Genomic DNA, 27,790 nt, shown 5'->3' with positions numbered 1-27,790 from the left:
ACCGGACTGAAAATCCTAAATAACTACTGAATAGTATATTATTGTTGGTAACCTTCTTTCCTTAATTTACCCTGAAGGATTTTATACATTTGACTATAAGGGATTTTGTACGATCAAATACAAATTACATTTAAATGCAAAAGATATTCACTGGAAGGGCAGCACGGCGGCACAGTGGTTAGCGCGTGTGCGGCACAGTTCTAAGGTCTTGGAAACCTCCTGTGTGGGTTCAAATCCAGCTACCGGACTTCCTTTGCGGAGTTTGTATGTTCTCCCCGTGCTTCTGTGGGTTTCCTCCGGGCCCTCCGGTTTTCTCCCACATTCCAAAGACATGCATTTCAGGTGGCAACCAGTTCAGGGTGTCTCCTGCCAACTGCCCGATGATTGCTGGGATGGGCTCCAGCACCCCCGCGACCCTACTGAGGATAAGCGGTGCAGCTAATGAGATGAGAGATGAGACTATAAGGGGTTTTGTACGATCAAATACAAATTACATTTAAATGCATTAGATATTCACTGGCTGAGCTGTGGGGCGAGGTCAATGTGAAGAATGATGTTTACAGGAACAGCGGGGAACTGGGACAAAGGGCTGATAAGATAGTCAGCGCTTCTCGGCGCAGACGGCCCTGATGACGTGGAAACGCTCGGGGTCCAAACATCGAGGCGTGGGGGCGTTTCCTGGCATGCCCATGGGTGGAGCCGGCACATGAGCTGGTGGAAAAAACGTGGTCCTGCAGAACTTCAGAAGATCAAGGGAGAATCGAGAAGAGGCTCGACGAAGACTCGAGCGACACTAATTCGGCTAATTCGATGGAGTTCACTTAATTAATTTGTTTAAGAAATTAAATCTGTCCCTGTGTGGAAATTCCGGTCTCTTGTCCATATTTTCCCAAAAAGAAACGAGCTTGCATTGTTAGGTGAATGAAGGTTATGTTTGGTTAATGGAGTCAGATAACTAATTCGAACAATTTGGTAAACGATATATTTTTAATATTTATTTCCTAACAACCCCGTGTGAATTTTTTCTTTCAAACGAGTATCCCTAACCAGTGCAAAACATTTTTGGTTCAAGAAGAAAAAATGAAACACATTCTAAAATCATTTGGTTGAGATAAAGGGCAGCAAATGGACTCAAGTTATAGATATTTGAAAGATCTACCGTAATCAAATTCAGGGTCCGTGCGCCTTTATCATGGCCAAATTCAAACACTTTTTAAGGGGGAGCATGTAATAGTGAAGGTGTGTCAAACAAGCGGCCCGCATCAGGCCAGCTAAGGGATCGAATCCGGACCGCGAGACAACGCTGAGGGAAGCACAAGACAAAAATGAGCTGCAGGTTGAATCATGTCCACTTGATGTTGCCAAAGCCAGGTGCCTCTCACAAACGCTGTACTTGTATTCCTCTCTCTTCTACCTCTCTTTTTCTCTTTCTTTATTCCTCTTTGTCTCTTTCTCTCTCTGTGTCTTTTTACCTTCTTTTGCTCTCTCTCTCTTGATATCACATTCTCTTTTTCTCCCCTCTCTCTTTCTTTCCTTCCCTTTTCACTCATCTCTTTCTATTTCTCTTTGGATTTCTTTCTTTCTCTTTCTTTTGTTCTCTCTTTCTTCCCCTCCTATCACTATTTCTCCTTTGTTTCTCACATTGTCTCCCTCTTTTTTCTCTTTCTCCTTTTCTCTCATTCTTTGTCCCAACCTCTCTCCTCTTCTCTCCCTCTCTTTCTCTTATTTCTTTCTCTCTTTTTCTTTCTCTGTAATCTACTAATCCGGCCCCGGAGAGAATGTTTGTTCTATCGTGTGGCCCCCTGAGTTATAATGAGTTTGACACCCCTGATTTAGTTCCTATCTAGTGGTATGAAAAACTATTTCAGTGAGAAAAATATATATTTGATTAGTGGGCAAACATACTTTAACTATCATACCACTGTTAGTTTTTATGCAAAAAAATACATCATAGGTCGAGACATTTGTATTTCTCTTACATGGTGAAATACATACTTAGAAGTCAACACCATGTTTTTCTGGCATCTTGCTCCTACGCTTTGCTTTCAGCACTTGTCTTTTTTTCTCTCTCTCTTTCCCCCCTGTCACTATTTCTCTTTTGCTTCTCACATTCTCTCTCTCTTTTCTCTTTCCTTGTCCCACCCTTTCTCTTTTTCTCTCCCTCTCTTTCTCTTGCTTTTTTCTCTCTCTAATCTACTAGTCCGTCCCCAGAGAGAATGTTTGTTCTATCATGTGTTTGTTTGCATTAAAGAATACAAATATGACACACTTGGGCTTTAAATCCAGTGTGAATCATGTATTGAACGACAAATATTGAACCTTTGCACGTGACGTCACGTTGCCTTCCCTGGTAGAACGAGAGCCACAGTGGACGGCAAGAAGTGCATTTGAGTTATACAAATATCAATTATGACGACAGGGGAATAGAACTTTTTACGATGTTGTATTGCTGAGCAGTGGGCTCTGCTCACCGGCCAAGTTCTGAATTTTATCGTTTCCCTTTTGATGAAGACAGAAGACGGCAATGTTTATCCGCCATCAAAGAGAGGGACTGGTGTTGTGCCAAGGCAAGTATTCCAGGATTTGCAAGATACATTTGATGCATTTCAGAGCAATTTTATGTTGAGTGGGTAATGGGTGGAAATGTATGTTGACCTGGAGAGGGATGGGCACCACCAGGCTGTATTTGCCCAAGACACATCACAGGAAATGGTCCCCCTAAGACTCTGGAGCAGGGGTCGGCAACCTATGGCACGTTAACTGGGGTTAACCAGTGGCACGCAAGCACACGGCCAAATGATAATGATTTGTTTTTTTTAAAAGCGCATTTACCTGAAATTTAGACATCTAAAGGATTTACGTTAGGCTTTACGTGGGTTTTTCAGTGTGAGTTTGCCTGGCGCCTCGCAGAGAGAGAGAGGAAGAGAGACCCAGCCAACGAAAGACACGTGCGCAAAAAATGAACGAATCATGACAGCTCCTCGAGCGAAAAGACCTCGTTCTTTCCAGCCAGCGTGGATGGGGCTTTGTGCAAAAAAATGACCGTGCTGTTTTGTGCATTATTCCCCGAGAAGGTTGTACCTCGCGCATCAAGTGTTAAACGTCATAACGAGACGAAACATGACACATGAATTCAAGGCGGAGACATTAAAACGCGCTGTGTCCAGATACGGCAAACGAACACAGACCCTAAAAACCTTTGTCGCTGCTAAAAAAACACCACCACTGACGCAAGCTTTGCTCACTGCATAGCAAAGCACAGAAAACCATTTACTGATGGCGAATATTTTAAAGTATGCTTCTGCAATGCTGCTGTTATTTCAAGTTTTGATATTTTCTGCAACAATATATCATTGATGAATGGTTTAGTTGCTGACCATATTACTTGTTTTTTGATTGTAGTTTATAGTTAATGAAGAATGGTTGATTCTGGTTTATTCTTGTGGTAAAAAGTTGAAGTCAGAATGGCCTTTCCACATGTTGTTCACCTTCACATTTTAGTTACTTGATGAACAAGAATAGTGGAAGACGAATAGGTCAGTTATACCAGTGTGCTGCTGGAATTTTTTCTTTCCAAACATTTAGACCATTATTCAGTATTTTTGCACTCTTCAGACGAGGAAACTGTAATAGTCATCCATATCAGTAGGTGGCAGTAGATTCTTATATACTTTTATGTACTAATTATCTGCTTTTGAGGTAGCACAGTACATTTAATAACTTAAATTGTTTAACAAAGCGGTTTAAGATTGCACTGTAAAAAATAAAAACATAAACAACATCATTTTTTTTTATATTAAGTATTATTTTCTTCTTTTTATATACCGGTACTAATTATCTGCTTATGAGGTAGTACTGTGAAATATTTTACATAACATTTTCGACGGACGGTGTGCCACGGAACTTTTTTATAAATAAAAGTGTACCTTGGTTCAAAAAGGGTTGAAAAACACTGAGTTGTACGATTAAAATGTCTATCCAAGTTGTATATTTGGACTGGTGTAAAATGACAGCTCTGTTAGATATTAAAAAAATGTTGTCATTAATCTTGGTGTGGCACACTGATTTACAAGGAAATTTGAAAGTGGCACTCCGCACCGAAAAGGTTGCTGACCCCTGCTCTAGAGGTTAAGAAATCCAACCAACTGACCAACGACACTCTTATATAAGTTAACTAGTGCCAACTAGCTAAGTTAGTGTCTTACCTTTGCCATTTCTTACTAAGTAAATTACCTACTTTTATTACCATTAACCAGCCATTCAAAATGGTATTCTTCCAAATATCACATCTATTGAAGTGTTATAAGCTCTACCATGAAGCTTATTACGCCGAAATGAACTGTCAAATTATCACGGATAAAACAGGAGACGGACCTTCAGACGATAAAACATCATTTCGCCAAAGTAAATATGTTCAACGTGCTCAAAGGTGATTTATATACGAGCTGCAAATGCTCCGGGCTTTATTGTTCTATTAAATTCTGCCAAAATTTAAATACAAAGTAGTTTTAGCAACGTTGGGGGACATGTCACGCCGGCACAACAAAGTGAAGCATCACGTACTAGGTACTTGGGACTGGAAGCATCCAGACTTTGAGATCAGCGCAGGTGTATGGGGATACTCCATTTACAATACAGTGGTAGAGATCGTGTGGACTGAAGTCAGGAAAATTTGGTAAGTTGTATAGATATCAGGAGGAAGAAGGTATGGGTCGGTCCTCAGTTTCTCTAATTAGCACTTTTTGGGCTTTTTGACAAAGCGAGCAACCCCGTCCTACAGCTGCACAATATTTGTTTGACTAGTAATTGCTAATGGTGTTAAATGGCATAACTTTTGTTGTCTGTTTACTGGCCTCACCTACTGTTTACTACAGTTTACTGCCGTACGCCTTGGTGTTGTCACAAGGTAAGGGCACGTGTGTGCAAAAGGTCAATATGTGCAATTTTCATATGCAATTTTTAATCTTGCGTGTATATTTATCAAGACAAGTTTTAGATCTTGAGTAAATCTTACATATATTTGTTTTGGAGTCAAATTTGTCCGCATATAGGGATTGGGGAGAAAATGACAGTATTATGTGGCTTCCTTTTTTAATTGCATGTTTTTTGCATGGCCCATAATAAACATCCATAATTGAGATATAATCCTTGGACTAATACACATTTCATAGTGTGTAGCAGGCACCTGTCCACCAGGGCGCGACCTGGAGTGAGCAATGACGCTTCATAGGATAATCTCAAAACAAAATATTGCCAGCTGCCAGGAAGAGGAAATACAATGTTAAAGTGAAGCCACCAGAGAGCGGTGTCAGCTCCATTTTTAAGCTAATTTGATGAGAAACATGGCAAGATTTCCAACATTTAAAAGAACTTTACCTAAAATTCAAGCACTTTTCAATCCTTGAAATCACAATATTAAATTTCAAGTATTTTTTTCAGAATTTCAAGCACATGTACGAATCGAGCAAATTGCTTTTTCTTTAAGGAAATATTTAAAATACATTCTTAAATCTCTCAATGGACTTTAACAAAAATATATAATAAATTCTAAAAACAAAATGACAGCAAAGATATAAAAAATTGCAAGTTATCAAAAAAGAAATGTGGAACTTTGTCATTTAAATTAACTTTTAAAACAAAATAATAATAATAATAATAATAATAATAAAGAAAACTGAAAATGTAAACTCTGTTTAAATAAACGCTTGTTGTAGTTCTCATAAAAAAAAAAGACAATATTAGTTATATTTATATGCCTCATCTGGTTTTCATCACTGTATTATCATTAGTGGTCATTATTTTACGACTTTTATTTCAACATTAGAAAACCCTGACATTTGATTTAAACTCCACTACATTAACCACTTGTTATGGTTGTCATTGTTTATTTCTGTCAAGTTTTCATTTCTTTTTAAGAGTATTGATTTTTAATTTAATTTGTACATAGGTTTATTTAGTTTGATTATATCTTATTGAGATATACGTTTTTTGCCTGACAGTGATCATGTGTAAAAGTTCTCAAAACGGAAATGCTGACTTTTATATTGGAAAAGAACATCAAGATTGAATGAACCTTTGAGTTTTAAAACAAATATGCTGTATTTTAATTTATGATTACCGGTTCGTATTTATATTTCCTAGATTACTTTATTTGGCTTTATTCCATTTTACATTCACTATAATACACTGTGGGTTGCGTTAAATGTGTATTCCAACTGAAACACATCTTTTGAAAGAAGAACAAAATATTTAACCAAATCCTAAAATTCTGAACTAGATAAATTCCACGGACAGACTGAGATCATTTCTTCCTCATGCCATGAGGCTCTTTAACTCCACCCGGGGGAGTAAAAGCCCACATTAAACCCCACCTCCACATTTGCACATTACCCTATTTCTATTAAAGTGTGTATTTTCCCTAGCACATTTAAATACTCTATAGCAAAACGTTAGATTGCGTATATTTGTATTCTATCTACTGAGGATAAGCGGTGCAGCTAATGAGATGAGATCTTTATTTTATTTTTCAACACAAGGATACTGCTGGAAGTGTGAATTTCCCTACGGGGATGAATAAAGTATATCCATCTATCTGTAGGGTACATTAAATGCGTATATTAACTACAACACATCTTTTGAACAAAATATTTAACAAAATCCTAACATTCTTTATTACATGCTTACTAGAATTTCTGACTTGAAAAATACACAAAATGAATCACAAACGCTAACTTGTGTTATGCTGACAATGATCACCTAAAACAAGAAATGCAAAAGATGAGATTTTAGCGCATACGAACCATATTTGGGATCCAACCTTTATTGTTTCCAAACTCGTTTCTTTTGCAGTACAGTCATTTTCTGGTTACACGCAAGATCTGATGGCCGATGTACAATGTTGCCTCGTCATAAAACACCAGCACACAAGTCTTCTCTGCATTTTCTACCGCGAGGTTTGTGCATGATTTTTGACCTATAACGTCACGACTTCTTTGTTGCTTCCCAAAAATCAGTTTTTTTCATTTTCTTAAACATTTGTTTTTTAACATTTCAAAGTGCATTTTCAGGCTTCCAAAGGTGACTTACTTATCTGTCCCGCCATCAGCAGAGCTGAACTGTACACGTCAGTATTCACAGATGAGCCTGACCGCTTTGCTGTGAGGAACAACTACATTTTCCAAATACGACACTTATCTGAATAAGTCAAATTAAAAAAAAACATATCAATATGCATGCCATGAACATTCATCCATAAACATCTATTACCATAATAAAATGTATATATTTTTTCTTCATTACACTCTTTTGATAATGACAATATTTTCCACAAAAGAACAAATGCTGAGAACTAATGATTTTTTACATTTTTGTTCAATTTTTTTACACACAGGTCATATGGCTTCATGCCACAGTGTCTAGGGCAATACCCTAATGATTCATGTTGCGAGCATTTGGTCCGCAAAACCAAATTTAGCTTGAAAATAAAACCAACAAACAAAAAACAGATGAGTGTTTCCAACTTCAAATTTGCAAGAGGCTGACCTAAAGTTTTCCTTTTCATCTGTTTGAAAAGTTCGTTCAAGTGAAATGTTATGCCTTGAGGTAAATTAAAAAAAAAGTTTTTTTAATATTTTATGACATGGTTATTGTACTCTTCGGTTCCAGGGAACAGCTTTGACTCTGTAGAATTTAGTTCCGAGAGGTACCTTGAACCTGTTCTGAGCCTGGGAAGAGAACACAGGAAGAACTTTTGTGAAGCCTACCAAACAATGATGGCTGTGCCTTCAACTATCCACTTGTTGCTATTGTGCAATTTTTTTTTAACTTTTCATTTCTCACACACACTTTGACAGAGGCTTGGGTCACCCATCATACAACAACACGAACAAAAAATAGATACAATTGACATACCCATAAATAACAAAATAAACAACAACAAAACATGTTAATAAAAGAAATAAAATAAAAGGTGAGGTGTTTAGACATCAAGTAAAAATTGTGTGATAAGCTTCCATCTTTTCGTGAATTGATCTAGTTTCAGTTGAAGTCTTGCAGTGTTTTCCATCATGTACATTTGCTTTAATTTGTCTCTCCATTGTTTTATGTCAGGAGGTTGTGGTTTCACCCAGGAAGCTGTGATCATTTTCTTCGCTACCAGAAGCATAACCCTTAGTACATAATTTTGTTGACCAGTCAATAATTCTTCTGGCAAAATTGCTAATACATAGGTCACTGGGTCCAAAAGCAACTCCCCACCAATAATTAATTTTATCTCTGAATACTTCTCCAGAAATTTAATATCACAGGGCAATTCCGGAAAATATGTGTGAAATTTCCGACCCTCCCACAGTTACGCCAACATAAATTGGATGTATTTTTATATTTTGAAGTGACAGAGGGTGTATAGAAGTATCGCATTTTTACTTTCCATCCCTGATTGGTAATAAAAAAAGTAGTCATCGGCTTCAAATAGGATGACGAGCCTTAGTCTATATAGCACATATTTCACACAAATATAAACAATTTTGAGTACTTAATGGATGCAACCAATAACTACAAAATTAGATATAACTTGAATGAATTCAACTCCTACGAGTTGCTTTAGCGTCTGAATGTTATTCAAAAAAAGAAATTCAAGAAATGTATAAACACATTCAGTCCCACTAATGGCCGTATTTCAAAGCTCCATCTTTCATGTGGTTGGCTAGCAGAAAACGAGTTAAAGATGTGCGTTTGTCCATTCATTTTTTTAAAACAATAACCTGGAAATAGAAAAAAAATTTGATTTCTGATTAAGCATCTTTGCTTTTTACTTTTTTTACTATCATCCCTCTCAGCTATAATTAATCTAGGGAAAGATTCCAAAAACAGCCAGTGTAAGAGTCGGATGAAAGATCACATTTTTCTAAATAAACAAAGGGCTTAATCTATTTTAAGTACATACCTTTTTTGCCTGGCAATACTCTTTCTCTATCACCTTTCCAAGCACCCACGGGCGCCTCGATGACCCCGAAGCTGCACAACCAAAACGCGCATTATTGTTAAAACACTTTTTTTTTTAAATTTAGCTGGGCTAAACAGTAAGTATTTGTCTCTAACCCGGTTTGAGGTCGAGCGCAGTGAGTGACTCTGAATGAAGGAAGTAGAGCGTCGGGCCCACGGTGAACAGCACGTAGTTGTCATGTCTTTCATCCAGGATTATAAGCACCAAATCGCCCACCTGGAAACTAACACAAGCAAAAATAAAGAGGAATTTACTCAGATAATGATTAGAATTAATTGAATGATGGCAGGGTTTTTCTAAGCCGTCGCAAAAAATTGTGAAGGGATATGTTTACTTACTCTCTGATGGCGATTTTGTCAGAATGTCGTGAGGACACAGAAGACATGCTCTGAGACATCTAAGTAATAAAATAAAGACATAATTAATTTCATGCATTTTAAGACTATTAATTATTTTTCCTACATCCTTTAGTTCAAACTACTGCCTGAAAATAGTGTGAATCTAACACACTGAATCTCGTAGATGCTACTGGCACCAAGTGGAGATAATTGACTACTGCAGCGACAGTGAACTGACCAGTCTTTGGCTGAGGCGCTTGTTCTCTTCCTCCTTCATGTGTAAAGTCTGAAAAATGATTGAAGCCGTACGTATTAATAAGGCCACACTGAAAACAATTATCTTAAGTACCTCAGAGATCACAGTAAGACAAATGACGAAAAACATTTAATTTCAAAATGTTGCTAAAAAAAAAAATGTTAAATTGAGATTTATATGGTCTTTTTTGTATATTCCAGCTGTTGAGGGGGCAGTTAGATTACAGAAAAATGCATGTTTGGATAATTTATTATCTAAAAGGTACTTCAATTAATTATCAAGTGATTATAAAGGATGCTGATTACAAAATTGGGTTAGTCATTGCACAAGGAAAAACGAAAAAATATGTATATAGTTTATGAGAATGTATTAATTAAATAAGTACAAAAACAAGAAGAAAACAGAAATGGTACATATCCTCGCATGCAATTTATTTAAACTGCTTCACTGCTGTAATTTCATAGAATCTAGATCGAGATATAGAGTGACTGACTAAATTTAAAAAATTAAAACAGGTTGAAGTTGTGTAAATGCTCAGTATGTTTAAATACCCTCTCAAGTACGAGTATCCTCTGTTTTTCTTCAGACAGCAAAATGGTATCACTAGACAAAGAAAGGCAAAAAGAAACATCAAGTACTGCGACTGTCGTACATCATATGAATCTCAAAAGAATCATTCTGCTTACTGGACTGTCACCATGCTGGCCTCCACTGCTGAGTCGACATGCTCCTCTTCCCTCAACGTGGCCACAGAGGCTAGCCTATCAGTGTCGGCTACAAGTTCGGAAGAACACGCTCCGGTGACCTCCTGCGCCAAGGGCTGTGCGGTGAAGAAGGCTGAGGAGACAAGTGCAGTGCTTCGAAGCCGGTTCAGATCCTCTTCCAAGAGCTTCTTTTCCTGCATCACGCTGGCTCGATCTTCAGAGAGTGTCTCAATCAGTGCTACAAGCACAAATTAAGACGTCATATGGGGATCTTTACTAGGAATCAAGAAAACATGAGCAGTCCTCACCTTTGTCCTTTTCCTGCTGTTGAGTAACATTTTGAAGCTTCTCTTTGAGCTCACTGATGATCTGCTCCTTCTTCAGCCTCTCACGGGTCAGAACAGTGTTGAAGTTTGTCTAATGAAAGACACAAAGAGTTTAGTTGCGAGAGCTAGGACGTATTGAAAAAAGAAATATAAACTATTTTGAAGTGTTATTAGTCAGGTAGCATGTGAAGAAAAATACTGTTGCAGCAGCACAAACCTGTTGTTCAGCTATTAGAGAGGTCTTGAGGTTCTGGATCTCCTCATTTTTCTTCCTCTCTAAAAGCTCCAGCTGTGTCTGCAGTGAGGCTCTCTCCTGCTGCAGGCGTTCCTGCAGGGCCGAGTCCAGTGAAAGAGGGGCTTCCATGCGGTTCTCTGTAGCATCCGTGCGGCTCTCAGCACACAGGGGTAACCCCGCGTCACTAATAAGAAGCGTGTAAATCGATGTTGATGAATCACCAAGTTCATTAATTGTTTTTAAATATTCAAGCTTTAAATAAAACCAAAGTAATACTCTGGTAATCGCAACGCAAATCAAGATTTAGAAGTAAAAATGGATGGTGCTGCAATAGACACTGCATCAGAAATTAAGTTTTTAGAGGTCATAATAGACAATAAATTAAGCTGGAAATCACACATCAGACACATACAAACTAAAGTATCTAAAAGCATTTCAATAATTAATAAAGGCAAATTCATTTTAAACTATAATACATTGTATTTATTATATTGTTCTCTAGTTCTGCCATACTTAACATATGGTGCAGACGTCTGGGGTAATAATTACAAAAGTTCACTACAGCCCCCTTTTATCATCCAAAAACGTGCAATTAGAACCATACACAGGGTAGGATATCGAGATCATACTAATATTTTATTCCTGCAGTCCAAATTATTAAAATTGGATGATTTCGTCATAACTGCTATTTAAGGTCAACAAAAACATAGTGCCAAGAACATCCAAAAATTATTCATTCGGAAAGAGGGAAATCATAACTTAAGGGGCTGTAGTAAATTCATAATCCCAAAGGTGAGAACCACCAGGAAAAGTACGTGTGTTCTTGTGTGTGGAGTCAAACTTTGGAAGAATTTACAAGACGAGATCATACAATGTCCAACTATTCACTTGTTCAAATGTAAATACAAAAAAACATTACTGGCGGAATACAGAGATAAAGAAATTGGGGTATGAGTGATACGAGAGATTGGGAATAGTGAGTCTACAACTATGGTTAACTTTGTTTTTACTGTAGCTATTGTTATATCATAACTGTTATTAATATTATTACTATTGTTGTTATTTGCATTGGTGTATTAAATAGGGAAGATGAAGGGGTTGGGAAAATAAGCATCTGCTTCTTACTACCCCTTTTCGAACATGTTATGGATCATTATTTTGTTGTTGAGTTATTGTTTTTGTTCGGTTTCCTTTTTAATGTTCGAAATAACGTTTTTCATTCATTCATTCATTCATTCATTCAAGACCCTGTAGGAATATTTACCTGGATAACTGCCTGTTATGAAGCTCATCCTCAAGTTGCCTAATCATACTTGAGAATCGTTTTTCCATCTCCTCATTTTGAAGCTGCAAAGATTTTAAAGCTTCATCTGAGGCTTCATCTTCTAATCGTTTGCATAAAAGCTGGTTTTCAGCCTGCAAATTGCTGCTCACTGTCCTCAACTCCCGCTCCAATTCTTGGAAATTCCTGAACTGTATCTCTTTTTCTTCAGTTAGAGTAGACAACTGCAGGTCAGTCTCTTGCTTGAGGTTCTTAAGTTGCTCTGCGTGACTCAGTTCAGCATCTGCAGCCTGCTTCTGAAAGGAAGCGGATTCGCTTCGCAGCAGGGCCATCTCCTTCTCGTGTCTGTTCACCAGCTCTGAGATGCAGTTGTCTTTTTCGACCTTGAAGAGGCTTTTTAGCTCAGCTTGGTTCATTTCGTACTCTTCATCTTTAGCCTGAAGTTCTTGTTTGATTTTTGCTAGTTCTTCATTTAGTATTTGGGTCTCCGTTGCGACCTGGGATCTGACTTCCTCAGCCAGCTGCATCTTGGTCTCCTCTAGGATGACTCTGGCATCCTCTACCTCTGTCTCTTTGAGGGCCAACTCCATCTCCACTTTGCAGCGCAGTTCTTTAAGCTCAGCATAGTGAGCCTCTAAGTCTTTTATTTCAAGGTCCTTATCTTTTAGAGCAATGTTATGCATTTCTGTCACCTCTGCAAGTTTGGCATTGTTCCCATCAGCAATGTGTTTCAAAGCCTCTTGATGATTCTGAGTGAGATTAGCTAGTTCTGTTGTACGTTCCAAATTGAATCTGTCCTCAAGCTCTTTCAAGTGCACCTGCTCTTCAGCCTTCAACTCCTGCCTTATATTCTGCTGGCTGCGTTCAATCTCTGAATGCAGATTCTCGAGCTGACTTTTTAGAGAGTTTTTAGAAGCCAAAAGTTCCTCGAGCTCTGCGGTTCGTTCGTTCATCAACTGCTCAGATTTTTTTAGCTTTTCTCTCAAATCGCTCTCCGTTTCAACCCAAAGCGCCTTGTCACTCTCCAGTTGGGTGAGTTCTTTTTCTTTGCGCTCCATTAGGCCTTCCAGCTCCAACATGGCTCGCTGTACATCTCGCACAATGTTCTGGTTGAGCTTGTTGTCCTCTGTTAGCGATCTGACCTGTTGCTCGCATGCTTGCTGAATGGCGAACATCTTGCTCTGATGCTGCTCTTTCAACTCCAATTCAAGAGCCCGGCAGATGTTGTCAACCATTTCGCAGACATCTGAACTCACGCTTCTCAGGGCAAAGCCAAATTCGTTTTGCTCTTTCGAAACCTGACTGCGAAGACGGCACAGGTCATCTTTCACACACCTCAAGTTTGAGTGGGACTCCTCAGCGGCTAAGCGATAGTTGTCAATTGCTTGATGGAGCACAGCAATTCTTGTGTTTTCCCTCTCCAGAGTGGTGGTGTCCTGCATGCGCTTGTTGTCAATGGCATTGATGACGGATGAATATAAAGACTCCACCATCATTTCTGGGCTGGTAGGGTCACTGATGGGGTTCGGAGAGGTGAGATTCTCCTCAATTACAAATTCGTTGACCGCAGACATGAAATCTGACTCTGGGCTCTCTGCCAGAGAATCCAGGTCAAGGGAACCAGGCTGCAAGACAGTATCCATGTTGGGATGGCCAATGGTTTCAAAATCAAATGTCTGTGCGTCTATGCTGTCTGGAGAGAGGTCCTCTAATGAGGCAGGAATATGAAGCGGATGAGAGCTGGATCCTTCAAGACCCAGAGAGGCAGGTGCTTTGTTAGTTGTGGCCGGGCTTGGTGGGCTTTCTGCAGACTGAGGTGTCAACGCAGTTGACCTTTGTGTGCTCTGGCTACTTGAAGCCTTGACAGAGAAAAACAAAGAATGGCACTACTTGATCATTTAGTAGGGGAAAGTGGGGGTGTCAAAATACAATCCGCTTTGATAACCTTGAACAGCCATTAATTATCTACAATTAGCAAAATAAATTGGCATTTTATGGGAAAAAAAATATTAAGGTCAGACATATTTTGTGTCGACCAGCTTTTAATGACATGAATTTACCCTTTGTTCACTCAGCAGATTGGTGACTGTTTTTGACATGTCATCCAAACTCTGTGCAGCTTGGACAAGATGATGGAGCTTTTCCACGTGACGCTTCAAAGGCTCAAAGTCACACATTGACGGGACCCTACCAAGAAAAAGAAATAGAATGACTTTGATGGAGTAAAACAAAAATGGAAATACATTTACATATGTTACATTCTAAGGCTTACATCAGAAAAGGTTGAACCTCAGCAGGACAACAAGTCTTCAAAAACTGCAAGTCATCGACAGAGATGTCTGGAAGTTCATCATCAAACCTTCGTGGTTTCCGTGTCTAATTAATGAAAAGCAGCGTGATTAAATTGATTTATAACCAGGTTAAGTAATGAAAGGTTCTTAAGAAACAAATCTCTTACGCAAAATGATGTTGGAGGCCACGCGTCTAGCCCTCGAAACAAGCGATTTCTGAGAAAGGACTTTCCTAATAATACAATAAAAAATATTTAATGTGTGACATCAACAAGTAACAAACTACATCCATACTGTTTGTCCTTACTGAAGAGCTTTCCAAAATTCTCCCTTTTAAACTTCTCTGCCTCATACAGTTGTTTGCCATCCTTCACAAGTGCATAGGCCCACTACGGGGAAAAATATAATGGTTTGTGTTATGATTCTCAAAAGGCATAAATTACCCGTTAAACGATAGCACAAACCTCTTTGTAGTGTCGCATAAACATTTTCCTCCTGACAACTTCAACCACAGCTAGGCAGTACATCTGCGGCACAGTACTGAGGGCTTCAACGATGCGCACCCTTTCCAGAAGCTCAGTGAGGAGCCGGAGCAGAGCTTGAAGCTTCTCACCATCCTGGTCTGCGTGGAGCATCACGTAGCAGCACCATCTGAGGCAATCATGAACACCATGAGCATTAGGAAACAAAGTCGAAAACCGAATCTAATCGAAAGCATTACTTGAGTCGGACTTGAAGATTGTTTGCAAGCTCCTGTTTGGCAGTGGTGCACTTCTTTTTGATGTCCAGCAGCTTTCGGTGGTTGTTCAACATGATCATCAACTGGTTGGTGTGACTCAGACACAAGTCGGGAAGAACAGATGTATCCTTGAGGTTTTCAGCCCGTTTCTGGTTGGCTAAAAATCCCTATGGGATTCAAATAAAAAGCAATATAAATATAAATATATACATATAAACTTTTCTTAATGAGACCAATTCCATTATTTCCGCATCATTCTGTTGTTCAACCTCAAAATCATAACTTATAGAGTAATATATCCCATTTACAGACCTGAGCAAGTTCTTTTTGTTCATTGACCAGCTTCTTGCAGCTTGCAATCATCTGATCAAGAGCATACAACCGGTCCTCCAGCCCCTTGATGGCTTTCATGTTTTGGTTATCAAGCTTGGCAATTGTTTCGCGACAGTCGGCTAAAAAGGGTTGAATTATCCGAGGCTCAAGCTGCAAAAACAATTTCAGGATTTCTTGTTCTATCCAACACATACTTAGGACTTTTTATTAAATAGAATATTGAACGGACACTTACCCTGTTGATGGAATCAAAGCACTTTCTAACGACGGACTCCACATCGTTTGGTCGATCCTGCACGTTGATCCAGTCCAAGAGTGTGACATTGAATTGGGGCATATCGCCAACAACAGGAACATCTTCCTCCATCAGAGTGGCTACAAACCCTCCGCTATCTGTCATTTGACCGCTGTCCTGTTCGACAGCACTTTCGATCTTGGATGTCTCAGTACAACCTGGTACCTCTTTGCCATGTTGTGCATCTGGGGCATGTAGAACCGACTCAGTGGACTTTACCTCCTCCGTCTCATCTGAATCTTTGTCCGGGGTGGAAGCAGACTTTTTCATGTGCTCTCTGTGACTTTGCCTTGTTAAACATTCCAGCAAAGGTATCCTGGCCATCACAGCTACTGCTGTCCCAAGCCTGCGAAACAGAAAGGTATAAGTGAGCAAAGAACCATGACACAACTCTGTCCTTGCTGAATGGGGAAAAAAACCTCAGTCTAATTCCAAATAGACGATGTATTTTTGATTGCTTTCAAATTGTGACATTTAGATTTTTTTGTCGGTCAAAAGAATTCTTGTTACAATTACAAAAATATTTTTTATTAGTAAATTGTCATAGGTTTCCCTTTTAAAATTGTTCGAGTGAAATACATGAAAACTTATAGCGTTCAGCACAATATCAATTGTGTTTTGTTCCTAGGTGCTACTTAAATGATTAATTCAAACATAAACACGACAAAAAAAAGTTACTAAATAGAATGATTTGCATAAAAACTGATTGGATTATTACTATGTCCCGGGTGGTGACACTTACTTTGTGAGTTTAAACTTAATTTCCTCCAGATCGTGTTGGTAAGTCAAATATGCGGTGTCAAATTTCTTTAGCAGCTTCTGATAGGATAGCGTGCAGTCGTCCAGGTTGGCCATGATGGCGGCCCAGCCTTGGTGTTGGAGGTGTTCATCATGGACCAAACGTTCGCAGAACGAGCTAAGCTTGTTGGCAACTTCAAACATTTCCTGCAGCATAAGGAGAACACATTCCATATGTTAGTTAACACAACAATATTAAGTGAACATGTTCAATACAAAACAAGTACATTTTTAAGTGTACATAATAAAAATAATCATTACCAGAGCAAGTTGTGTTCGAGAGGCAACGGTGTGAAAGACGGCGGGCATCAATAGTGATTCCTCCACCTTCACCTGAATCTCACTTTCAATAGAAAAGGTGGTTTTGGGGATGGTTGGATCCCGTTCAGACAAGATCATCTCCTTATTGAAGAGGAATATGGGGTTTGTTTCCTGGAGGCAAAGGAATATATAGCAAAGTTAATCAAGTCTCTGTGTAAATTCTAATTACTGAAAAAAGGGTAGTCAATTATATAAAAATTGTTCTGTATTTTTAGAAACAAGTTATATTTATTTAACAAATAGTCCGAGTATGTATCAAAGAACACAAAACAATGTGTGCTGTATCACAGAGTCCAAAAGCTGTTATTTTGTTCCACTTGCTCTAAACCCTGCTGCTTTTTTAACAATGCAGCTAAATTATTGCAAAGTTTGGGTATAAAAGACAACTGCGTTACAGTATGAAAACTTGGCATTAAAATGTAAGAAAATAAACATCTACCAGTATAAAATCTTGAAATGAACCATATACATCCGCAAAAACATGGTGCGGGCTACAAAACAATGTGCATAGTTGGGAAAAAAAGGTACACTTACAGTGCCAGCACTGTAACTGCAGACACGTCTTTCTGCAGCCATACATTCGCCTCCATTGACAACAAGGACTTGATGTTGAATTGCAATTTTATATTTTGCTTGGATGGCATGTTTAAGCTCCAGTACACTGAAAAGATATCAAGGAAATCAGTTAAATGTAGGCAAAATTAGCAGGGAGACTAACAGTGTCCAGTGTACAGTACAGAATGAACAGTTCTCTTACGTTTGGACAGCAAGATCAGTGTCAAAAGTCAGTGTACTGCCATTGTTGACCTGGAACACATACAACTTCATGTTGAATTGGCCGCTGGTCTCTGCGCTTGTTCATTTAGTCTTCAAAGACCACCTATCAAAGAGAAAGAAATTAAATAAAAGCATCATCCAAACAGCACGAGTTGACAGATATTTCTTTCATCATTAAAGATAATTACTTTAGGAAAGACAACACAGGGGTAAATAAATTGTTGGGATTTTTTGAATACCATGTGGCGCTCAAAGTTCTTTGACACATTCACAAACAAGCGGTCAGTCGTGGCCAAGGATTGCAATGTCAGATGCCATTGGGAGCAAATAAAGGTTCATTGCAATGCCCAAGGGCACTTTGACATAGTCAGCAGAGCAGAGGATTTATCCCACAATAACAATAAAAGCAAGAATGTCTTTGTTGTATCAAAACATAAAAGCCTACAGGAATAGTTATCTCAGTCTGGATATTTATGCCATTGCTCTATTTTATGTGACTGTCTTTTTAAATTATAAATCCACATTATATTTAAAGACCAAGTAATAATGTTTCTGGTGCATTTCTTTAAAAATATTTTTTATCATAAAAAAAATAGAAATAAAAAGCCAGCATAGACAGATATCAATAATCAAAATCTGTCTATCATTAAGAAAGTGATTAACTCCATTACTCAAATCGAATCTCCTCACACGGTTCACAAAGTTTGATGGAAATTATCAAAGCAGTTTTTACACAGTAGGATGGCAACACCTTGAACTAATTCCGGGCCAAACGCAGCACACATGGACAAACAATTACTCGTCTTTGCAGTTTCTGTACAGTGTGCATGGCGGCTGGGTGGTTACTGCGCAGCGGAGGTGTAGGGTTCAATTACAGCTACCGCAGCCATCCCATGCAAAGATTGCGCACATTCAAAAATCATGCATTACATGTCAGGTTAATTGGACAAATTGTCCCTAGTTGTGAATGTGTGAGTGGATGTCTCCGTGTGCCCTGGGAGTGGCTGTCAACCAGTTGAGGTTTTCCCCCGCCCACTGCCCGAAAATGGCTGGGATGGGCTCCAGCAGATAATGGATGGATGTACACTTCAGTTTGAGAGTCTGTAAAACCTAGCATGAATGTGAGAGCAACCGGGAAAAAAACCCATACAAGCACAAATTAAACATGTAGACCTCAAGCAAAGGGAATGACCCGGAATCAGACTTTTATTTTAAGATTCTTTTACTTGCTTTAAAATCTTTAAATGGCCTTGGCCCTTCTAACCTCAGTGAGCTGCTGCACTGTCATGCTACTGCTCGGTGCCTCAGGTCAACCAATCAGCTGTTGCTGGCGGTACCAAGGTCTTCAAGGAAGCTCTTTTGTGTTGCTGTTCCCAAAATTTGGAACAATTTGCCAAAGCACAGGCTCCCATACTGTCCATTTTTAAAACTAGTTTTACAACCCATTTTTATTCCTTAGCTTTTGACCCAGCATTGGACCTAGTTCCTGCTTATATATATATACATATATATATAATATTTTTTGCGTGTTTTCATCATAATCTGTTTAAGTTTTTTTTGTCTTCAGTTGTGGCTGCTTTAAAAGGCTTATAAATAAAGTTGAGTTGAGTAGAGACCTCTAAACCGTAAGCCCGACCTTACCAGTCTACCGCAATGCATCAAACTATTGATATTACAGTATGCTGGTGAACATTTGACAAAAATGTTTTATAGGCACAAAATATACTACACATTGAAACGATGTTCTTCTGCATATCATTAATGTCAATGTTTAAAATTACCATTCAAAAGTGAAGAACTTTTACCCATCCGCCCTGTAATTTTTACTACCAGCCTCAATACACTAGCAAGACTCCTCAAAATATAATTGCAGTGTTTACAACACAAAGATAGTTAAGCCTGGTTGTCAAGGGCTAAGAACATAGTTTGAACCAGGTAAAAATTGGTCAACAAAATGTTTGGGGAACCCCATTCAATACTTCACAAGGGACGTATTACTGTACTCTATTTTGGGTGAAAACATGAAAGAGAAACAGGAGCTTTTAAGGGAAGGTTGCAGCTTAACGTCCGTCACTTCGCAACCACTCGTTTCCAAAATAGATTGTGGGGTTCCTGCTGATTTTTGGCCCCACATACTGGTTGATGGCCAGTTATAGGGCACACAGAAACAAAAAAACGTGTACGCACTCACTCCTAGAGACACTTTGGACACGCAAATCATCTTGTCACATTGTAAAGCGCTTTGGGAAGTCTTCATTGACTTGAAAAGTGCTATAGAAATGCAGACCATTTACCATGCTTGTTTTTGGCGACATGGGAGAAAACCAGAGTGCACCCACTCAGGTCACATGGAAACCATGCAAAAGTCTCCACTTAATACAGTGAGGCTGTTCTATGGAATTGAACTCGGGACCTCTGTACTGTGAGACAGGCTTGCTAACCAGTCATCCACCTTTCTGCCCTGCTTGCACATCAGTTAGGAATTAAAATTCACTGTTAGTCTGGTGATCCAATAGGCTTAAAAACTACAGTGTCAGAAACTATTGTCCCACAATGTAACCAAACTAAGAAGAGTCCTGCAACAACGTAAACCATTTCCCTTTAAAAATGATCATGCATTCAAATGACTAGTGCACTAAATGCCATCTATTTAGCGGCCCTTCAGTTTGAAGGGTCACACAAGGGACAGTCATGCATTTTGTCTCTATTGTTAGAGCCCGTGATACCTCAGGCTTTGTGTTTGCCTGTGTATATTTTCAAAACGATAGCAGGCCGTAAGCACGGTATTTCCATAACTTAAGCGAGTAACATATGTCACCTCGTCCATCAAGATAACCATGCTAACTAGACGCTAAATATATGATGAAAACACAATTGATGTTTACGAGCAAGACAAGCGAACATTCCTATCATAAGTGTGCATTTGTATGTAAAAAAAACGCCCCGGGTGAAATTAATGCTCACATTTGCACGTCTTACCTCACTTTACTTGCATCTCCCGTTATTGGGTCTCCACCTTACCCAAGGCGAGTGGGGCTAGCTAACAAGCTAGCACGAGAGCTAGCTAGCTAAGCCGTCTTACTTTAGCATACATCGAGCTAAATTAGCAACCTTTGGTCGCTAGCTTCTGGTGACACTCTTTGCGAGTGGGGCTTTTCAAAAATCAGTTCTGTTGTTTCTATATGACCGAAGACAACATGACAACGAGTATAGGGTGAGCGTGTATCTCTTGTTTAGCACAAAGCTAACTATGCTAAGAGCCTCATTCGCTCTGTTTTTGTTGTTGTCATCTCTTGTGGGCGGTTCGTAAACGATTGGCTCTTTGGTAACAAGGGAGGGAACAACAGTGAACAAAACTTTTACGAGCGATCATAAAGTTATATTGATATATTGTTAAAGTGGAACATTAAAACGTGTATTTATAATGAAATGTTGCTCTGCCAAAATTAAATTTTGAAATGGAGTGGGATTTTTTTTTTCCTGATCTTGTAATGAAACTTGGCCTTTTATAAAAAAAACTATTTAAATTGAAACAAAATTTATTTTTAATCACACAATGGTTTCTAAGGTCGTTAAAAGTTTGTTCTGTAGTAAAAAGTCATATCTGCATCTGGTTACGTCATTCAGTTGTTGCAGGTGCATTGTGGGAAAATAAAAGGGGACGCGTCGAGTGTTACGAATGTTTTGCTGCAACATGAGGAGGGGTGTGGTTAAAGTGGCCTGCAGTGACGTCATTTTAGAATTGATTTAAAAACGGCAAACTAGCGTTTTTCGTCTTACACCCTTCTTTTTCTGTCTCATTTAATTTCCTTATTTCTTTGTCTCTTTCTTTCTTTCTTTTTATCTTTCTTCCTTCCTTCCTTCCTTCCTTCCTTCCTTCCTTCCTTCCTTCTATACTTCCTTCCTGTCAGTCTGTCTTTCTTTCTTTTTTTCTTTCTTTCTTTCTTTCTTTCTTTCTTTCTTTCTTTCTTTCTTTCTTTCTTTCTTTCTTTCTTTCTTTCTTCTATTCTGTCTGTCTGTCCATCTGTCTGTCTGTCTGTCTGTCTGGCTGGCTGGCTGTCTGGCTGTCTGGCTGTCTGGCTGTCTGTCTGGCTGTCTGGCTGGCTTCCTTCCTTCCTCATATTTTCTAACCAACTGTCCTCATTTTTTGGGAAGAAACGTTCTGCCGCAAAATGACTTGGACAGACAGGCAGACAGACCGACGGACAAGCAGACAGACAGGCAGACAGACAGACGGACTGACTGACTGATTGACAGGTTGGTTGGTTGGTTGGTTGGTTGGTTGGTTGGTTGGTTGGTTGGTTGGTTGGTTGGTTGGTTGGTTGGTTGGTTGGTTGGTTGGTTGGTTGATTGATTTATTGATTGACTGTGAGTAAAAAAAATATTTGATCCCTTGCTTATTTTGATGGTTTGTCCATCAAGACATGATGATTATATAATTCTAATTAGAGCTGAATTCCAACACAGAGAGAAATGTAAGTGTAAATGTAAATGGTCTGCATTTATATTGTGCTTTTCAAGTCAATGAAGACCTCCCAAAGCGCTTTACAATGTGCTACACACTTACCCATTCACACACACACTCACACACCAATAGCGGCCATGCAGCCATGGAAGGCAAAATACCTGCTGATCAGGGGCCTTAGGGATTCAGTGTCTTGCCCAAGGACACTTCGGCATATAAAACGAAGGAGCCAGGAATCGAACCTGCGACCTCTTGATCCCAAGACGAGCGCAAATCAAGAAAAACATGTCTTAATTCTTCTTAATTTTATTGAGACAAAAAGTATTTTATCCTCTGTGGTCAGGTGAGACCAAAATTGAACTACTTAGTCTCAACCTGTCATGTGTGGAAGAACAGAAATGCTGCCCAAGAACACTGCCCTCCGTCAAAGTGGGAACCTTATTCTTAGAGGGTGTTTCTCTGCCAAAGGCACACGGCTAACTAATCGTATCAGTGGGAAGAAGAATGGAGCCATGTACTGTGCAGTTTTCAGGGACAACCTCCTCCCCTCTGCCAGGAAACTAAAAACGGGCCATATATGAGGGTCTTCCAACATGAAAATGACTGGAAAACTACAGCAAAGGCAACCAAGGAGTGTCTCAAGAAGAAGCACATTAAAGTCATGGAATGGCCCAGCCAGTCTCCTGACCTCAATACAATTGAAAATCTATGGAGGGAGCCGAAGGTCTGGTTAGGCAAAAGACAACCCAGCAACCTTAATAATTTAGAGAGGATTTGCAAATGAGAGCGAGCGAAAATACCCATTGGCATGTGTGCTAACCTTGTAGTTAACTACCACAAATGTCTAACCAGTGTGCTTGCAAACAAAGGCTTTGTCATCAAGTATTAGCTGTTTTTGACAAGCGGGATCAAATTTCATTTCCCTCAATGATATACAAATGAATTAAAATAGATTATTTAAAGCTACTTTCTTTTTGATGTTTTGTTTGTCCATGTAAGAATGTATCTATCATTAAAATAATAGACTGATCATGTCTTTATTAGTGGGCAAGCGAACAAAATCAATGGATGGATGGATGGATTGATAGATAGATAACTATATAGACGGATAGATAATACAGTAATCCCTCGGTTATTGCGGTTAATAGGGGCCAAAACCACCCACGAAAAGTGAAAATCCGCGAAGTAGCGACGCCCCTTCAAAAATGCTTAAAAAAAAAATATATATATATAAAAATATATATATATATATATATATATATATATATATATATATATATATTTTTTTTTTTTTTTTTTTTTTTTTTTTTGGGGGGGACCCGCGAAGCTCTGAACCCGCGAACGTGGAACCGCGAAGTAGCAAGGTCCAACGGTATACGTTGTCATACAATGTTATAAAATGTAAAAACAACATTTATAAATTATATTATTGTCACTTGGGCCCGCCCGTTTGGCCCCAGCTGCTGCTCGTTGCCTGATTGGCTTCCCTCCTATTCAAACTCAGTGCTCTCATTCACTCCTTGTCAGTCCGTCAACGAACCTCTGCACTTGCAAGACGTGTATTTTGACTCTGTCCGGTATCCTGCTCGTGTATCCAGTATCCGTATCGATTCTGCCTGTCTCATCCTGTCCGGTATCTTGATCGTGTATCGATTCCATCAGTCATGCCCTGTGTGGTATCTTGCTTGTGCATCCAGTGTCCGGTATTGATTCTGTCTGTCCTGCGCTGTACGGTATCTTGCTCCAGTATCCGGTATTGATACCATCTGTCCTGCCCTGTCCGGTATCTTGCTCCGGTATCGATCCCGTTTGTCTTGTATCTTGCTCCAGTATCCGGTATCGACCCCGTCTGTCCCTTCCTGTCCGGTATCTTCCTCATGTATCAGGTATCGATCTTGTCTGTTTCATCCTGTCCGGTGTATGCTCGTGTATCCTGTATCTGGTATCGATCCCGTCTGTCATGTACAGTTTTGATCTCTTCTGCCTCTGTTTTCCCACGCCCGACTTCTCTGTCTTACTTCTTCCGCCCAGCGATCGCAGAATCACTGGCGTTTGTGTTCACGCGCATGACTGCCCCATTCCTGTAAAATAAAGCTTGTGTGAAACGTTACGCGTCTGGGTCCTCCGTCGTACAGGTTTTGACAATTATGGAATTATAATAAATTATTCTGCTCATTTTAAGAACGTTTGGCGTAAAATAGTAAAAAAAAAAATAATCGTTAGATTAAGAGATATGGTCAGATGTTGCACATGACAAATGCTATAGCTCATTAGACTTTGAACAGGTGGATATAAAATATTAGAAAATTGAGTCAACAGATATTTGAAAAATTGCTAAGAGCCCCAACCAAGGAAGGTGAATTGCTGGTACTCCACAACTTTCTTTAACAAGAAAAATCTCACATGCAAAAAAAAAAAAAAAAAAAGAAAAACAATTGGGACCAAACTCTGTATCCAAAGTTCTTCATAAAAATTATAATATATAACCAGCTCGGTGGCCTTGGGGGTATTGCGCCCGCCCCAAGTTTGGGAGGTTGTGGTTCAAGCCTCGGCCGAGTCATACCTAAGACTTAAAATATTGGTACCCGTTGCCTCCCTGCTTGGCGTTCAGCATTAGGGGTTTGGAGTTGGGGGGTTTGGTCACCTAATGACTCCCAACACATCAGTTGGGTTGAGCGAGGGGGCTGGGAATCCCCTCCTCTAAATCAATATCCCAAAAGAGTCAGAAATGACTCTAGCCACCTCCCACTAGGGGGATATGGCTGTGGTATATATATCTCAGCTCATCTCATTAGCCGTACCGCTTATCCTCATTAGGGTCGCGGGGGGGCTGGAGCCCATCCCAGCCATCTCCGGGCAGTGGGCAGGGGACACCCTGAACTGGTTGCCAGCCAATCGCAGGGCACACAGGGACAGACAACTCATTCGCTCATTCACACCTAGGGACAATTTGGACCGGCCAATTCACCTGAAATGCATGTTTTTGGAACGTGGGAGGAAACCGGAGTGCCCGGAGGAAACCCACGCAAGCACGGGGAGAACATACAAACTCCGCACAGGAAGTCTGGAGCTGGATTTGAACCCACGACAGGTTCCCATGACATCAACTGTGCCGCACAAGCGCTAACCACTGGTATATATATAGTATATGATAATATATAAACTGTTTACGCTTTTATGGTAGATTTAAAAAAAGTTGTTTGCAGAGAGGAGGGAGTTTTACCTACTTATGTATCGGTGTGTGGCATCGGTATTGATGACCACTCAGTATATGGGTATTGGTCTGGGTCTGGAAAAAAAAAATTCTGTTTAAGATTCCTCGAAGCTTTTACAAACAAAAACCCCAAATCAGAATAAATTATAGTGTTTTTTAATCATAAACACGGACAAAACGACCTTGCGTGAGAATTTCAAAAGTAAAGTTATTATTTTGATATTGTTTGGGGACATTTTTTCTAAGCTTTGTATTGTCACAAGGCTGCTTCATAATTCAAGGAGCTTGAAAAGAGGAGAAGGGTTTCTAATATGATTCTGAAGGTTTCCGTTCTAAAAAGCAAACTCACTTGGTGGAATTAATGAAAAGATCAACATCAGACATCCAATAATATGGGTTCATGAGATGTAATTGTTTTCAGAAGTTGCTTTGGGGGATTTTGTCTACTCAATACAGGTCATACATAACATTGATGTATTCCCCCTTTATATCTGCTCAAGCCTGTAAGGACGCAGCATATGCAAACAGCCATTTGCCCCAAATAAGAATAGCCTGCAGGCAAACACGAATGATTCTTGACTGTGAAGAATGAAAGCCAACATGATCATTCCTCTCATAAACCACACAGTTCCTGATAGCATTATTTATTTATGACACATAAACCCCAGAAAACAATCTACTCCGTAGACCGTACATTAAACAGGGTTGGGTAGGGTTACTTTAACTGGATTACTTTCAATTACTTTTGGATTACTCCAATACCAAATATGCTAATGAAAGACAAAAGAAACTAAATATGAATAAAATTATGACTCACAACATGTGGTAAGCTTTGTCTCCTGGCTTTGATCTCTGGCAAAACTAACATAAAATGCGACAGAAACAAAATGAAAATAAATCCAAACAGCTTGCCAACATCATTTTTTGCCGTTCCATGTAATCCGTTACTCCCCAAGCCTGCACAAAATGTAGTAATTTTATTCATATTTAGTTTCTTTTGTCTTCTATTAGCATATTTGGTATTGGAGTAATCCAAAAGTAACTGAAAGTAATCCAGTTAAAGTAACCCTACCCAACCCTGACATTAAATAAACAACTAATCCTTCACACGTACACACGAAAGACATGACGTGAACACTCCACGCAATCTGCAAGGAAAAAAAAACCTTTTTCTGAATTTAAAATGCAATTGCTTAAAAATGACTTCAATTTACGCAACTCCTTTTGAAAACGTCTGACTTTTAACCAGCAGAGAGCAGCAAAAGACTAAAATAAAAAACAAACAGTCCGTCCATTCATCGCGTAGTACAAGTAGCTTATTGTGTGCAAAAAAAGATTTGTTTGTTTCAGATTCTACGTCAGTAACATTCAAGAACAAATATCCCTCTAGCGTTTGCGTATTTTTAGATGATGCATCTGCAAGGGAAATCGTCGTTGAATATGTGATATTTTAGTGCCTCATCTGTTCCTGAATGGCTTTAGGGTAATTCAATTATAGTCGTCTTAGCTTATGTTTGACTTAGCAGAAATAGTCAGCTCTTTTTACACTAACAGCTGTCTTTTGTCAATTACGGACTGAATGTCGCATATAAAGTATGTGTTTACAATTTAAAACTGCAGAACTGTGGATAGATAGCTATGTGGTGTTCACATATGAACATTAGCCAAAATACAGCTAGTGGCAAACAAACTTTTGAGAAAAATCTTGTTTAACTTCTGTTTTCTTCATTCTCATGTGCAAAATGAAGTGACAGATGCGTTTACATACTAACCCCCTATGTGAAAGCCGGCTTCACAAGGCTCACCTCACATTAAAGCATTGAAGTCAATTCAAGTCACATTTATTGGTATAGCCTTTAATCACAAAGTGTCTCTAAGGACTGCAAAGGTTACAAGGAAAAACTCAAAACCTCAACATGAGGAAAATAAGAAACCTTGAGAAGGGGCCTCATAAGTGGTAATCCCCCTTCCAGGATGACCAGGGTGCAATAGATTTACCATTAGGTAACAGTACACAAAACAATAAAAGAATAAATTAGGAATAAAAGAAAACAATAGGTACTATAGGCAGCACGGCGCCTGAGTGGTCATGAGATCGAACCTTCCTGTGTGGAGTTTGCATGTTCTCCCCATGCTTGTGTGGGTTTCCTCCGGGCACTCCGGTTCCCTCCCACTTTCCAAAAACATGCATGTCAGGTTAATTGGCCGGTCCAAATTGACCTTAGGTGTGAATGAGCAAGTGAATTATCTGTCTCTGTGTGCCCCACGACTGGCTGGCAACCAGTTCAGAGTGTCCCCTGTCCACTGCCCGAAGACAGCTGGGATGGGCTCCAGCACCCCCGCGACCCTGCTGAGGATAAACGGTGCAGACAATGGATGGATGGAATAGGTACTATGGTGAAATTTGTCTAG

At 39.4% G+C, this 27,790-nt stretch overlaps 1 protein-coding gene across 1 annotated transcript; it reads right to left on the bottom strand.

Annotated features, from left to right (window-relative positions):
* Window positions 1-6,778: 6,778 nt before the first annotated feature.
* rb1cc1 (RB1-inducible coiled-coil 1) lies at window positions 6,779-21,059 on the bottom strand. Its single transcript, XM_088347356.1, has 23 exons — window positions 20,679-21,059; window positions 17,680-17,802; window positions 17,457-17,583; window positions 16,863-17,033; window positions 16,546-16,748; window positions 15,744-16,149; window positions 15,488-15,658; window positions 15,158-15,342; window positions 14,901-15,087; window positions 14,744-14,825; window positions 14,604-14,668; window positions 14,418-14,521; window positions 14,206-14,332; window positions 12,128-14,004; window positions 10,846-11,047; window positions 10,611-10,719; window positions 10,285-10,540; window positions 10,150-10,201; window positions 9,581-9,628; window positions 9,343-9,401; window positions 9,100-9,227; window positions 8,945-9,015; window positions 6,779-7,724 (listed from the first exon to the last, which is right to left on the bottom strand). Exons 2-23 carry the CDS (start codon window positions 17,748-17,750, stop codon window positions 7,644-7,646), a joined length of 4,782 nt encoding a protein of 1,593 aa, XP_088203482.1. The 5' UTR covers window positions 17,751-17,802; window positions 20,679-21,059; the 3' UTR covers window positions 6,779-7,643.
* Between the last annotated feature and the right edge of the window lie 6,731 nt (window positions 21,060-27,790).

This window comes from Urocampus carinirostris, chromosome 1 (genome assembly GCF_059441175.1).
Source record: "Urocampus carinirostris isolate Australia breed hairy pipefish chromosome 1, RoL_Ucar_1.0, whole genome shotgun sequence".
Taxonomy (NCBI): domain Eukaryota; kingdom Metazoa; phylum Chordata; class Actinopteri; order Syngnathiformes; family Syngnathidae; genus Urocampus; species Urocampus carinirostris.
Note: the sequence above shows the minus strand (reverse complement) of the source record. Positions and strands in the feature narration are given on the sequence as shown.

Coding starts and splice junctions, on each gene's coding strand:
- rb1cc1 (XM_088347356.1), bottom strand. CDS start 17,750: ATGAAGTTGTATGTGTTCCAGGTCAACAATGGCAGTACACTGACTTTT. Junction 16,150..16,545: donor ATTAAGTTTAAACTCACAAA/GTAAGTGTCACC, acceptor TCTGTTTCGCAG/GCTTGGGACAGCAGTAGCTG. Junction 14,333..14,417: donor GAGGTTCAACCTTTTCTGAT/GTAAGCCTTAGA, acceptor TTTTCTTGGTAG/GGTCCCGTCAATGTGTGACT.